The sequence below is a fragment of the Osmerus mordax genome, chromosome 6 (assembly GCF_038355195.1).
Source record: "Osmerus mordax isolate fOsmMor3 chromosome 6, fOsmMor3.pri, whole genome shotgun sequence".
Lineage (NCBI taxonomy): Eukaryota > Metazoa > Chordata > Actinopteri > Osmeriformes > Osmeridae > Osmerus > Osmerus mordax.
The window spans coordinates 10509010-10522845 of NC_090055.1; the positions used below are offsets into that span (position 1 = coordinate 10509010).

General features: G+C 43.8%; 1 protein-coding gene across 1 annotated transcript; it reads left to right on the top strand.

The window, feature by feature from the left end:
* Positions 1 to 12251: 12251 nt before the first annotated feature.
* Positions 12252 to 13289, top strand: LOC136943942 (zinc finger protein 235-like). The gene has a single exon (XM_067237429.1). The coding sequence runs from the start codon at positions 12252 to 12254 to the stop codon at positions 13287 to 13289; it is 1038 nt and encodes a 345-aa protein (XP_067093530.1).
* The last annotated feature ends 547 nt before the right edge of the window (positions 13290 to 13836 follow it).

Sequence of the window (13836 nt, forward strand, 5' to 3'; positions counted from 1 at the left end):
ACATTTTGATTTGATGCTCTGCCCTTTGTCACAATTTCAACACATTGCCCATTTTGTTTGTCCACATTGTTGTTGTGACATTTGTTATCAGACATGCAATGAAAGTGCAGTATCATTTACCTATATCCTGTCTGTCACATTTTGACATAACAGTGAACCTTTGTCCAGGTGACCTCATTAATCATATTGAAACAAGTATTGAATTTTTTTGTGGGTAAATCTGTGGAGATTTCCAACGGCCAAAAATGGACGCGAGGGGGTAGAGGTGCTGGTCGTTCGAAGCCAAAACTCTTATGCCGAATTCACACCCCCTGCCGAAATCTAACCCCCCACCCGAAATCTAGATGATAAACTTAAATATTCTGTAAAGCAAATTCCATAATTTGCTTCTCATATAGGCCTACGTGTGAAATGAGTTGCTGAAAGCATGTGCAAAGCTCTAAAACTTTGTCGCACTGAAATGTGGAGTTAGACAGTTGAACAGTTTCTCATCCGTTTTCAGGGCAAAACCCAACCTACCTATGTCACAGCCACCTATCTACGTCAGATCACAGACGGTTGCATTCTGTTACTCAGCTGGTATGATGCAAAGACAAAGTAATTAACACATAAAACACTCAGAGACTGCATGTAGGACTGTTCTGATATCTGCAATTGATTTAGCTAGTGTTGCTGTTGTTGCTAAATTCAATAAATTCAAGGGGGCGGAGCTTTAGCTCCTTCAGGCGACACGCCCCCCCAGTCTCAAGCAGAGAAGACTGCTGATTACAAAACCTAATTTAATATATACTACGTTTAAACTACATACGTTTTTTTCATTCGAATTTGGATGGGTAGTTAACAACACATTTATCTGTGGTGTGATGAACTTACAATTCATTTTCAATTCCACTTTACAGCATCTTTAACACACTTTCAAATATAAGACATGGGGCAATAAGGGCGTGTAGGCCTACTTTGTATAAACGAATATAGACGAATAGTCTACACTCGAGAAAACTGCACATAGGTGTCGCCCACGCAAACAAACTACAATTCTTTTCAATAACAAAACAACAACTAAATGTTGTCTTAAAGGACTCCAATAAAAAACTATTAATTCAGTAAGAACAGCGAAACATAGGCAAAATTGATTATGAAGTGAATAGCAAAGTCTACAAGTATCAACAATGCAGCAACGCGTTCACGAGCTGGGGGGTTAGATTTCGTCAGGGGGTGTGAATTCGGCATTGAAGCTAGAACATTCATTTACATTTAGCAGACGCTCTTATCCAGAGCGACTTACAGTAAGTACAGGGACATTCCCCCGAGACAAGTAGGGTGAAGTGCCTTGCCCAAGGACACAATGTCAGTTGGCATGACCGGGAATCGAACTGGCAACCTTCGGATTACTAGCCCGACTCTCGATTCCCTAACCTCTCAGTCACCTGACTCCTCCATGTAATTCTTCAATATTAAATCAAACCACTATAACCACTCCCAACTTGTTTCAGTTTATTTAATTCAAATAATGATGCCTACACATTTCAGTAATTGTTTAAATGCTATTATTGTATATTCTAAAAGCAACAACAAATAAATCAACAATAACAATTGTTAATAACAATAATAGTCTGATTTTAACCTTTTTATATTCAGCTGAGACATCTTCAACCTCTCCTTCAGCCTGTCTGTACTCCCCACCTGCTTCAAGAGGACCACCATCGTCCCTGTGCCCAGGGGCGGACTGGCCATTGGCCCCGGTATAGGCTACCGATCCATTCGGTCTCACACACGTAGTCTGGAGAATAGTCTCTGTATGAGGGCCATCAGGCTTCTGAATGAACACTGATACACTCTCACCACTTTCTCACTAGGCACTTTACACACTGTCACTTTCAGCTACTGGTTGCACTATCATCAATATTGCACTAATTGTTACCCCTGCCCACTTGTCTTTAGGTTAGTATAGGTTTACACGGTTAGTATAGGTTATTATATGTATTAGAGGTTTTGTATACTTTATTGTATGTTATTTTTTATATTTAGGAGTTTTTATTTTATTATCATAGGTGTAATTTATATTCAGAGTACTTATATGTTATGTCTGCCAGGTTGCTTTGCTTTTACACATGCAAATAGACAAAACACAAGCAAATTAAGAAAATATATTTATTAAGTTGACAACACATGCGCATCATTCAGCAAACGTGCTGCAAATACACACAACCAAATACATAAACGTGCTGAAAATATAGAAACGATGCAAAACGGAAAGCACACAAACCCCGCAAAACAAATGCCAAAACCCCCCCGCTGCGTCCAGTTTAGACAGCGGAAGTGGTCCAGGCCTCTAGGGAGAAGGCTAAGTGGAACAAACCTCTACTCTCTCTCTCTCGCTTCGTGGGATTTAGATGTGTTTTTGTCGGAAGATATAAATATAGTTGACACTGACAGGTTGAACAACACAGAGTGGTGTACTTGTCGTAACTGCACGACAATGCCAACAGAGACAGAATCGATCTGATCAAAGAGGCAGACCTGCATGATCTGGGTGTTGGTGGTCCACCAAAATTATCGTGCATCATTGAGCACAGGCTCTTCCCCATGCTGTGTGAAGAGAATGACCTTTTAGAGGTGGCCATGCTTTCCCTGAACATCTTTTAGGGCCTGAAAGATGTAACGTTACGGAGCGAGCTTTGTGCGTTAAATATTAGGCTACTATCATATCTGTGAATTTAGGAGCTACCTCCCTGAAATGAGTCTCTGCAGGTTGGGATGTCTGTAAGACATTTTCGTAAAACCGGAGTAGGACATGATAGTGAATGCCTTCCATCCTGTCAAATTCGTTTGAACAACCAGGGGCTATACAATAAGATCCCCCTTTGCATCTTTTTTTAGCTGGTTCGTTTGAAGCCATTTCTACCTCTGTGTTGTCAATCTGTCAATGTCAATCATGTTGACTGCTAGCTGTCAGTCACAGTACCTAACCATTCTTGTGAAGTCACAGACATGACGATTCAAAGATGGCCGTGCCCTGTAGTTAAGTAGTGTTAAGGTGTGTCAAACTGGGTAGTGGAGAATGATACAAGGTTAAACACCGGACCAAGTTATTTGTAGTTTAATAATAAGAAATGATGCAATCACAAGAATACACAATGAAAACAACACACCAGGATGTTCTTAGTCTAATACAGTGAATCAGTCGATGATGCTAATGCAGCTTCACAGAAACAGAGTCTCAGAATAGATCAAACGAAGGCCTTCGTTGAGAAAGTGGTCGTGACAGAGATTAGAGAGAGAGTTCTGCCCAGTCCAACTTCTGTCTCCCTGTCCTCGGGAGACAGGTCTTGTACCCCCCTGACATGGAGAACTCTGATAGGTAATTGGTCAGAAGACCATGGGGTGGGAATGTGGTTGTCCAATCAAATGTCCACGGCGTTCATGGTGGCACATGGGGGGCAGTCCAAGGATCTGGTGATGTTTAGAGAGAGGGAGGGGGCAGACAAGACCCACAGGTCTGAGGTAATCCAAGGGGGGGGGGGGGGGGTTCTCCAGGGAAGGGAGTAGATCACCCCAAGGTCCTGATGGCGTGCAGGGAGATGGGAACTGCGTCTCCAGGGAAGGAAGGGGGGGGGGGGTTGTGTCTCCAGGAGAAGGGGTGAGGTAGACCAGGCCAGGGTCGATGAATAGGGGGAGGTGGGGGCAAGGTCTCCAAGGGGATGCAGGTGGGGCAGGGTCTCCAAGGGGAAGGGGTAGATCATCCAGTGAGAAAGGGGGGACAGGGGGGCAGGGTCTCCAAGGGAATGTGACCTCAGAACAGAGTAAATGAGAGTAAGGTAGGCAGACCGGCCGGTCCTGGAGCAGAGAAGAATTACAGTCCCAGCATTACCTTATCTCTCATTTTGACACTCTGCTCCCAAGAGTGAGTAGCCCATTGTGCTTGCACCAGTCCCTGAACGCCACAAACTCGACTCCCATGTTGCTTACTTGACCTCGGCATTCTTGCACGCACACCACAGTGTTACTTAGAAGGAAACATTTCAGCATGACCTCACTTACTCAGAAACATCTTGATGCCTGATCCCATCTGTTCTTTAATAAATCAATTGATCACAATTGGATATATGTTTTAGTATTAAACATTACACATTTGATGTACTTGAGGTAGTGATTGGTATAGCAGCATTGATTAGCAGTATAGTTATCATTCCTTCACAGTAGTAAAGTTGAAAACGTTTTTATTTAGAAATATTTTGCTGTTTTAGTTGTCAGATAAAGTTTTGTGGTCTTATTTTAATAATATGAGCCGTACTTCATAAATTGGTTCAGTTCCACTTTAAGGAACATTGTGAAATGCCCTATAAAATCAGTAATGACCCCTTTAAAGATCCTGTAAAGTGGAATTGAAAACAGGTTTTAAGTTCACCACACCACAGAAAAATGTGTTATTAACTACCCACCCAAATTCGAATGAAAAAAAAAACTATCCGTCCACTGCAAACACGTATCATATTCTCATGTAGGTTAGTGCATGAAATGTGCACCAGCAGATACTATTTTAAAAGAAATTCCTGCATTAAAATAATGTATCATGGCAGTTTGTATGATTTGGTCATTTATTATCACACTAGCATTTAATTATCACGGCAAACAATTACACTGCACTAAACTGTAAGTGTAAATGTAAAGTGAAAATAACAAAACCAGTCAGTATGATGACTTGAGCGAAAATCATTCACGTTTTACTAAAACAGCGGCCACGCGAAAGGGAATGAGGAAACTGTTTCCTCACTTCACGTGAAAAATGTTCCAAAGACTTGTAGAAAGACCGACTCGGGAAATGAACGAATCGTTCGTTTCCTCTAGCTACCAGTACAGAGCCTATGCAGGTCATGTGAAAAATGATCCAAAGACTCGTAGAAAGACCGAGTCGGGAAATGAACGAATCGTTCGTTTCCTCTAGCTACCACTACAGAGCCTATGCAGGTCACGTGAAAAATGATCCAAAGACTCGTAGAAAGACCGAGTCGGGAAATGAACGAATCGTTCCCTCTAGCGTTTCCTGTAGCTGCCACTACAGAGCCTATGCAGGTCACGTGAAAAATGATCCAAAGACTCGTACCCGAAGACCGAGTCGGGAAATGAACGAATCATTTCTGTTTACTTGGACGAGCCTATGCAACAGTCCCGATGCGCGGCCACGAGAAAATGAACGAATCACTCTTTGAGAGGACTCGTTACTCCCGAGTCCTTGTAAGGATTCGTTCAAAATGAACGAATCGTTCACGAACGACACATCACTATCCCATACACAGGAGTAAAAATGGACACCAGAGACAGCAGACAGTGAGCTCTCCAACTACTTCTAGCACATTAGCTACCATTTCACCAAAATACCATCATTCTACACCGAGTAGCCTAATATCAAGTTAGCGGTTTGCACTAACTCATAGCGGAGATACCTCTGGAAAAGTTATCTAGTATAATTATAAAAAACACATAGAACTGAGTGATGAACTGCTGGTGGATGGTCCAGGTGCGACCAGAGGAGGAACGGCCGGGAGGGCGATGCTCGGCAGGGGCGGTTTTAGGCACGGGCGGACCGGGCAGCCGCCCGGGGCAGCATTTTTTCATGTCACATGGGGGGCACAGGAGCATAAAATAAATAAATAAAAATCTCAGCGCCGCGAAGTGGTTTTCTCTTTTCTATCATTTCACTGTGTGGGGAATTGGCAAATTGGCGCCCCCTTCAGGCAGCTGCAGGCACCCCTGCTTGCTGAGAAGGTGCTGTGCACAGAAGCTGTGTGAAAAAAGGGGAGGGGGACAGACAGCTCACCTGACTGGGTTTCCCAAATGGAACGGACAAGGGGGGGGGTCCACGGTATAGTGCAATACTCTAAATTAGTGGGCAAAAGTCAGTTGCACCTCGACTTTCTTCCAAATAACGCACATTTCATTCATAATTTTATAAATATAGGCCTAAAGTTCCTGCACATTTTTGTTTTTTTTATTAGTGTGAAATGGCTGATAAAAATATGTAACACAAAACGATTGTGGTCACCAAGGTGAATTGGTTTAGTCTTGACTTCTGTTCGTGAGTGACAGTGTTTACATTTACATTTAGTCATTTAGCAGACGCTCTTATCCAGAGCGACTTACAGTAAGTACAGGGACATTCCCCCGAGGCAAATAGGGTGAAGTGCCTTGCCCAAGAACACAACATCAGTTGGCATGACCGGGAATCGAACTGGCAACCTTCGGATTACTAGCCCGATTCCCCAAAGAAGATGGACAGGAAAAGGTCAAGTAAGCCATCAGGTGCCCAATTTCGAAAAAAAAAGAAAAGAAGAATAGGAGAAATGAGAAAAAGATAAAGGTATGCAAATGTCTCTGTATGATTATTACGGTATCCATGTCATGAATGAAGGGCGAATGTTAATTGGTGGGTATAGGCTAACTCTTACGTTTGTTAGCCTTTTTGCTATGATGCTTGCTATGCAACAACAATATTTCGGTTTTAACTCAACAAACATGAGATAACATTTCACCATAATAGTGTGCTTTGCAACAAAACTGTTACAAGTTCAGTTATTATTTATTTTCATTATTTAGGTTAGGCCCTGTAATTAGCCAACGGAATTTTCAAATCTGTAGGTAGTTTCAAAGAAGAACATTTGTTATTTGCTATAACTATAACTATATATTTCGTGACAAAGTATAGTTTAACGTCATAACTAAAAGTGTTCCTCCCTAAAAGTTATATTAATATAGCATGTAATAACAGACATTTAGCGTGTGAGGGCATGATTATGTAACCCTCCTATTATGTTTGGTGTCAATTTGACCCCAGGCTGTTTTAGCTGTATAGAACATAATCGGTCTTACCATAACGGCCTTTTGATTTCAATGGGGAAGGGGGCGCGGGGGGGGCGCGAAGGGCGTCTCGCCCTGGGTGTAATTCAATGTAGAACCGCCACTGATGCTCGGTAAGGCTCGAAAATCAAACTAGCTCCGAACCGGCTTTAGCACCAGCTCCCAACTAGCTCCCGGTTCACTGGTGGAAAAGGGGTAATGGAGACTTGACGAAATAAGACTGGCTTTTCCTTAATCTACGTTGATGGAATACCCCCCTGGATATGTAACTTTGAGTTTAGTTTGAAGCTCACCACGGTGCTGTATGCTATAGCTAGTTAGCCTGTTGTTTCTTCCATACTGTTTTGTTGTGGTTGTTTTTAAGAATGTAGCTATGTTCGTTGTAAAAAGTAAGTTTAATGTTATTTCATGTTATTCAGATGCAGCGGTCGTCTGAGAGTGTCGTATCTCTCTCCAGGTACGTGCTCCTGTTCTCAGTAGCGGTCAGAACCGAAACTGTACTGTACTGTAGCGAGTGGTACGTGACAGTGGAGCGAGTGGTACGTGACAGTAGCTAGTGGAACATGCCAGTGCCTCCACTGGCACGTGACAGTGGCTAGTGGTACGCAGAGCCATAGAAAAAGAGTGTTGCGACACGCTTTGATCTCGCCGACACGTGATCACGTGGTTCATGTAGCTCGCTGCAGTTCCAAAAAATCCCACTGCTGTCAACCGGTTTGAATGGTTTTCAATGAAGCTGGCCAACGGAAGTCGCTTTCTCAGGCAAATGATGAATGAAACAGGCTCGGTTAAAGAAATCCGATATTCTGGCTATCTTCAGCAGACTCGTATCTGCAAAAGGCAGTCCTCCCTGACGTGTTTGGTGTAGAATGGAGTGAAATACAACATTGTGAACACTCACTGCCAGTGAAAAACAAGAAAAAAGCTAGAGCTTTTTTATCACGTGGTTCCGGTAGCTCCCTGTAGTTAAACAAAACCCACACTGCTGTCAACCTGTTTGAATGGTTTTCGGTGGGACAGACAGCAGCACCATCTCGATTCACGGACATTTTCGGTATATTAACACATAATGTCAGTTGGTTACTGGTGTGTTGTATCATGTATGTCTGATACTTTATTAACATTTATGTATTACATTAACTTATAATACATAACGCAATATTGTGAAGCAGAGCTAGAAATGGCTATGCTAGCTACCATACTGTACAAACTGTACTGTACCATACTGTACATACCAAACAATAGCCTAATGAGGACTATATTGTTCCACTTAACGTTTAACCTTAGACGGTTGAAGTAAATGGGTCTTGTTAAACGTTTTTTTATTCATCAGCCCACTTGCAATTTAGCCTACCACATTAACAACACTTATATTTGTAGTACTTGTTGCAAGTTGAATCTAACCATTATCACCAGCAACTGCTCAATTTAAGACAAGAAAGGAGTTTGGTAAATAGAACAGAATAAACAAGGCAACCAACTGCATTCAATAAAACATTTTATTGTACAATATGTCCTGTGTTCTTCCACTCCTTTTCAGAATCAGAATCAGAATGGGATTTATTTGCCATGAAAGTTTGCACAGACAAGGAATTTGCTTTGGCAGGAAGGTGCATACAATTAAATATGTGGACTAGCTATACTAAGGGTACATAAAATAGCAGTACTAAGTGGGGTTAGAATATAATTAAATATACAATAAAATACAATATAAGTTGCCGTAAATTACAATATAAAAATACTAATATTACAAAAAATACAAATGTACAAGATACAATTTTCTAATGCAGTGCAAAAAGCAGTGTGTTTTAAGCAGGAAGTCATTAGAGTCAGTGTGGTCCCTTGGCCTTGTTGAAGAGGCCAACAGCGGAAGGGAAGAAACTGTTTTTGAGGCGTGAGGTATTGGTCCTGATGGACCGCAGCCTTCTGCCGGAGGGGAGTGACTGAAACAGGGAGTGTGCAGGGTGGGAGGAGTCGGCCACAATCTTCCTCGCTCGCCTCAGGGTCCTCGAGGTGTGCAGGTCCTCGAGGGTAGGCAGATTGCAGCCAATCACCTTCTCAGCAGTGCGGATGATACGCTGCAGTCTGCTCTTGTCCTTGGCAGTGGCAGCAGCGTACCAGACGGTGATGGAGGAGGTGAGGATGGACTCAATGATGGCTGAGTAGAAGTGCACCATCATTGTCTTTGGCAGGTTGAACTTCTTCAGCTGCCGAAGGAAGTACATCCTCTGTTGTGCTTTCTTGATGAGGGAGCTGATGTTCAGTTCCCACTTGAGGTCCTGGGAGAGGATAGTGCCCAGGAAGCGGAAGGACTCCACAGTGTTGACTGGGGAGTCACACAGGGTGATGGGGGTGAGTGGGGCTGTGTTCCTCCGGAAGTCCACAACCATCTCCACTGTCTTAAGAGCATTGAGCTCTAAGTTGTTCTGGCTGCACCAGGTCACCAGGTTGGCCGCTTCCCACCTATAATCAGACTCGTCTCCACCAGAGATGAGCCCAATAAGGGTGGTGTCGTCCGCAAACTTCAGGAGTTTGACGGACGGATGACTGGAGGTGCAACTGTTGGTGTACAGGGAGAAGAGCAGAGGAGAAAGGACGCATCCCTGAGGTGATCCGGTGCTGATGGACCGGGAGTCAGAGACTTGTGTTCCCAGCTTAACGCACTGCTTCCTGTCAGACAGGAAGTCTGTGATCCACCTGCAGGTGGAATCAGGCACGTTCAGCTGGGAGACCTTGTCCTGAAGCAGGGCGGGGATGATGGTATTGAAGGCAGAGCTGAAGTCCACAAACAGGATCCTGGCATAGGATGCTAGGGAGTCCAGGTGCTGTAGGGTGAAGTGGAGGGCCATGTTAACTGCATCGTCCACAGACCTGTTGGCTCTGTAGGCAAACTGCAGGGGGTCCAGTAGAGGGTCAGTGATGGATTTAAGGTGTGCCAGCACCAGGCGCTCAAAAGACTTCATTACCACAGAGGTCAGGGCGACGGGTCTGGGCACAGGGATGATGGTGGAGGACTTGAGACAGGCTGGCACATGGCATGTCTCAAGGGAGGTGTTAAAGATGTAGGTAAACACCGGAGACAGCTGGTCAGCGCAGTACTTGAGGGTGGCTGGAGAGACAGAGTCCGGCCCAGCTGCTTTGCGGGGATTCTACCCCTTGAAAAGTCTGTTAACTTCACCCTCCTGAATGGAGAGAGTCGTCACTGTAGAGGGGGGGAGGTGGGAGGCCTCCTGGGTGGGAAGGGGTAGTTCAGGACTGTCCAATTGTCTTTCAAATCTGCAGTAGAACTCATTCAGGTCGTTGGCCAGGCGGGAGTCGTTAGTGGAGTGGGGAACTCTGGGCTTGTAGTTGGTAATCTGCCTGAGCCCTCTCCAGACAGAAGCAGAGTCGTTTGCAGAGAATTGGTGTTTTAGTCTCTCTGAGTACAGTCGTTTAGCCTCCCTCACCGCCTTGCTAAACCTGTTCTTCGACTCCTTGAAACTGTCTTTGTCCCCACTCCAAAAAAGAGTGCACCTAACGACCGAGGCAGCCATCATCGGCGCCATCTTGGATCGGCGCCATCTTGGATCTAACCTTTGTTTGTAGTGATCCGGTGATCTTCTGGCTATGATACATGTACAGCTAGCTAGAGTAAAAGTGTTGCTTACGTAGATCTACAGTCTAGCTCCAACTGCATTTAGAATCTAACAAGCTTACGATAAACTTTAACTAAAGCTGGCTATATAAAATACTACTAATAACAATTGATATGTGGTGGTCGAAATATGAAAAAATGCAGGATTTTCGTGAATTTACCAGCTAACTTGCTTCGGACCACTTAATTTGCAATTCATTGTTGCTAGCTCTACTAACTAGGCTAATAAGAGCTATATATAGAAGACTTACTTTGCATGCCAACGAACACCAATAATTAGAACTAATTTGACAGACTATAAGCCAACTGACTTCTGTTATGCTACATGTGCTCTCTAGCTAGCTTCAGTAAAAGTGTTGCTTATGTTAGATACTAGCTAGACCTACAGTCTAGCTCTAACTGCGTTTCGAATCAAACAAGCTATAATCTTACGATAAACTTTATCTAAAGCTAGCTATATGAAATACTACTAATAACAATTGATATGTGGTGGTAAAAATGTGAAAAAATGAAGGATTTTCATCAATTTACCAGCTTACTTGCTTCGGAGACACTGAAAAGGAATGGGGTTGAACGGTGGAAAATGCAATGTTTGGAACTACAGGTTGTATGTGACACGCTTTACTTCCGCACTCCTCAATAACAATGGGAGTCTATGGAAGTGTCGCAACTCTCTTTTTCTATGGCTCTGGTGGTACGTGCCAGTGCCTCCACTGGTACGTGACAGTAGCTAGTGGTACATGCCAGGGCCTCTACTGGCACCTAGTGGTACGTGCCAGTGGAGCTAGTGGTACGTGACAGTAGCTAGTGGTACATGCCAGTGCCTCCGCTGGTACATGACAGTAGCTAGTGGTACGTGACAGCGCCTCCACTGGTACATGACAGTTACTGTTCTGTTGATAGTGGTACGCAAGTGTCTCGTGGCAGTTGCATTGGGTGTCTTGCAGCTTTTGTTTACTGTCATGTAACTGCCCCGCGGTCATTTTAGAATAGGAGAACAGGCTATAAACTTTTATTTAAAAAAATAAGTTAAACTGTTCGTGCTAATAGACTCCAAACCATACTTTTGACTCACTACAAGCTCACCATACAAAGTAGTCAATTTAGACATTATATTGCATATAGTGTAACTGCGCTAAACTACCGCTCTTGTTGTGGGCTACGGTGCTGCGTTCTGTCGCGCCAGAAGAGAAGCCAATATGTGAAGTGCTCTTCTAGACTACATTCCATACAATATCATTTGTTGTATTTCGATCTCGTTTTAATACTCACCTATTAAATAGAAAAATGAGACACGCAATAGAGTTGGCCTATTTTGTTATAAATTGATTCAAACTGCAATTACGATCCAAAGTAATTTGTATTCTTTATTTCAATGTAATGCTTATTGTGTTATGATATCGTTTATTATACTATACATTAGAATTCGTCAAAGAAAACCAAATTACTCTTAGAAGATAACAAAATATTTTCATTTTTTGGTGAAGGCTGAACGCTCATTAACTTGGAACTGTTTCCTCCAGATCCCGTATTGGGCAATCATGCTTGATTGTGGGCAGAGACTAGAGAGAGGACATCTTAAGACTCCAGAGAAACTCAACCAGAGAGAGCACCAACCAGAGAGAGCACCAACCAGAGAGAGCACCAACCAGAGAGAGCACCAACCAGAGAGAGAACCAACCAGAAAGAAACAAGCTTCCAGAGACTAGATACCAGACAGGACCCAGAAAGACCAGACAGAGAACAAAGAGAGGTCTGAGTTATGGCGACACATCAGTGTGACACCTGTGGGAAGAGCCTTTCCTCATCCAGGAACCTCAAGCTGCACATGATGATCCACACTGGAGAGAAGCCCTACTGCTGTGAACTCTGTGGGAAAACCTTTAGCCGGGATGTCGGTTTGAAATATCACAGCAGAATCCACACTGGAGAGAAGCCCTACAGCTGTGACCTCTGTGGCTATAGTTGTAAAACAAACAGCAGTCTGAGAAGCCACATGTATATCCACTCCGGAGAAAAACCTTACAGCTGTGACCTCTGTGAGAAAACCTTTAGACAATCTGGCCAATTAAGAGCTCACAGCAGGATCCACACTGGAGAGAAGCCCTACAGCTGTGACCTCTGTGGGAAAACTTTTAGACATGCTTCCAATTTCAGAGATCACGGCAGGATCCACACTGGAGAGAAAACCTGCAGCTGTGACCTTTGTGGGAAAACCTTTAGCCGGGCAAGTAGTCTCAGCTTTCACAGCAGGATCCACACTGGAGAGAAGCCCTTCACCTGTGAACTCTGTGGGAAAAGCTTTAAAGACTCTTCTAGTCTCAGAGTTCACTGCAGAATCCACACTGGAGAGAAGCCCTACAGCTGTGACCTCTGTGGTAAAACATTTAGCCAGGCTTTCAAGTTCAGAGATCACAGCAGGATCCACACTGGAGAGAAGCCCTACAGGTGTGACCTCTGTGGTAAAACCTTTAGCCAGGCTGGCGGTTTGAAATCTCACAGCAGGATCCACACAGGAGAGAAGCCCTACAGCTGTAACCTCTGTGGTCAAAGCTTTAGCCAGGCTGTCAATGCCAAACTTCACCAGAGAATCCACACAGGAGAGAAGCCCTACAGCTGTGACCTCTGTGATAAAACCTTTACCAGTGATAACCATGTCAAAGTTCACCGCAGGATCCACACTGGAGAGAAGCCCTACATCTGTGACCTCTGTGGGAAAACCTTTAGCCGGGCAGGTAATCTCAACCTTCACCGCAAGATCCACACAGCCACACATGTAAGGACCTCTGTTATGAAGTAATGTCTAGATGTTTGGGGTGGTGTTGTGGAATTTTATTATTTACTGTATTGTTATTAAATGAAGGTCTGAGGTCAGAAAAGCTTGTCTTTATCTTTTCTTTTTGCTGCAAGAAGAAGCAGTTCCAAAACAGATTAGATAACAATGTAGTCTGAGTAAGCAGTCTGCAGTTGAGTACTGTTAGACGATGAGAACACTGTCCACTATCTATAGTTCAAGTCATCTGTATTTGAGTGTTTCACCGACATATTAACCCAGGGGTGGGGAACGTCCGGAAATCATTTGGTCCGGCCCGCCATGGCACTGCAGGCAAGGGCGTAGGTTTGGTCTCAGCTTTGGTAGGGACACTGCCTGCCTGCATTGGTTAACTTGGAAATGTATTTTTCACTTTCCTGGGCGACGAACATAGTATAGATAATAATACGAATGAGTTTTGCAAATTTATTGTGCAAAATATTTTTGTTGAAAATGTAGTGGAGAAGAAAACGAATAATCCTAGCGACTGTTTGCACTTCCTGGAGCAGTACACTAGAGGGCAGCCGAGGGATCT

Coding starts and splice junctions, on each gene's coding strand:
- LOC136943942 (XM_067237429.1), top strand. CDS start 12,252: ATGGCGACACATCAGTGTGACACCTGTGGGAAGAGCCTTTCCTCATCC.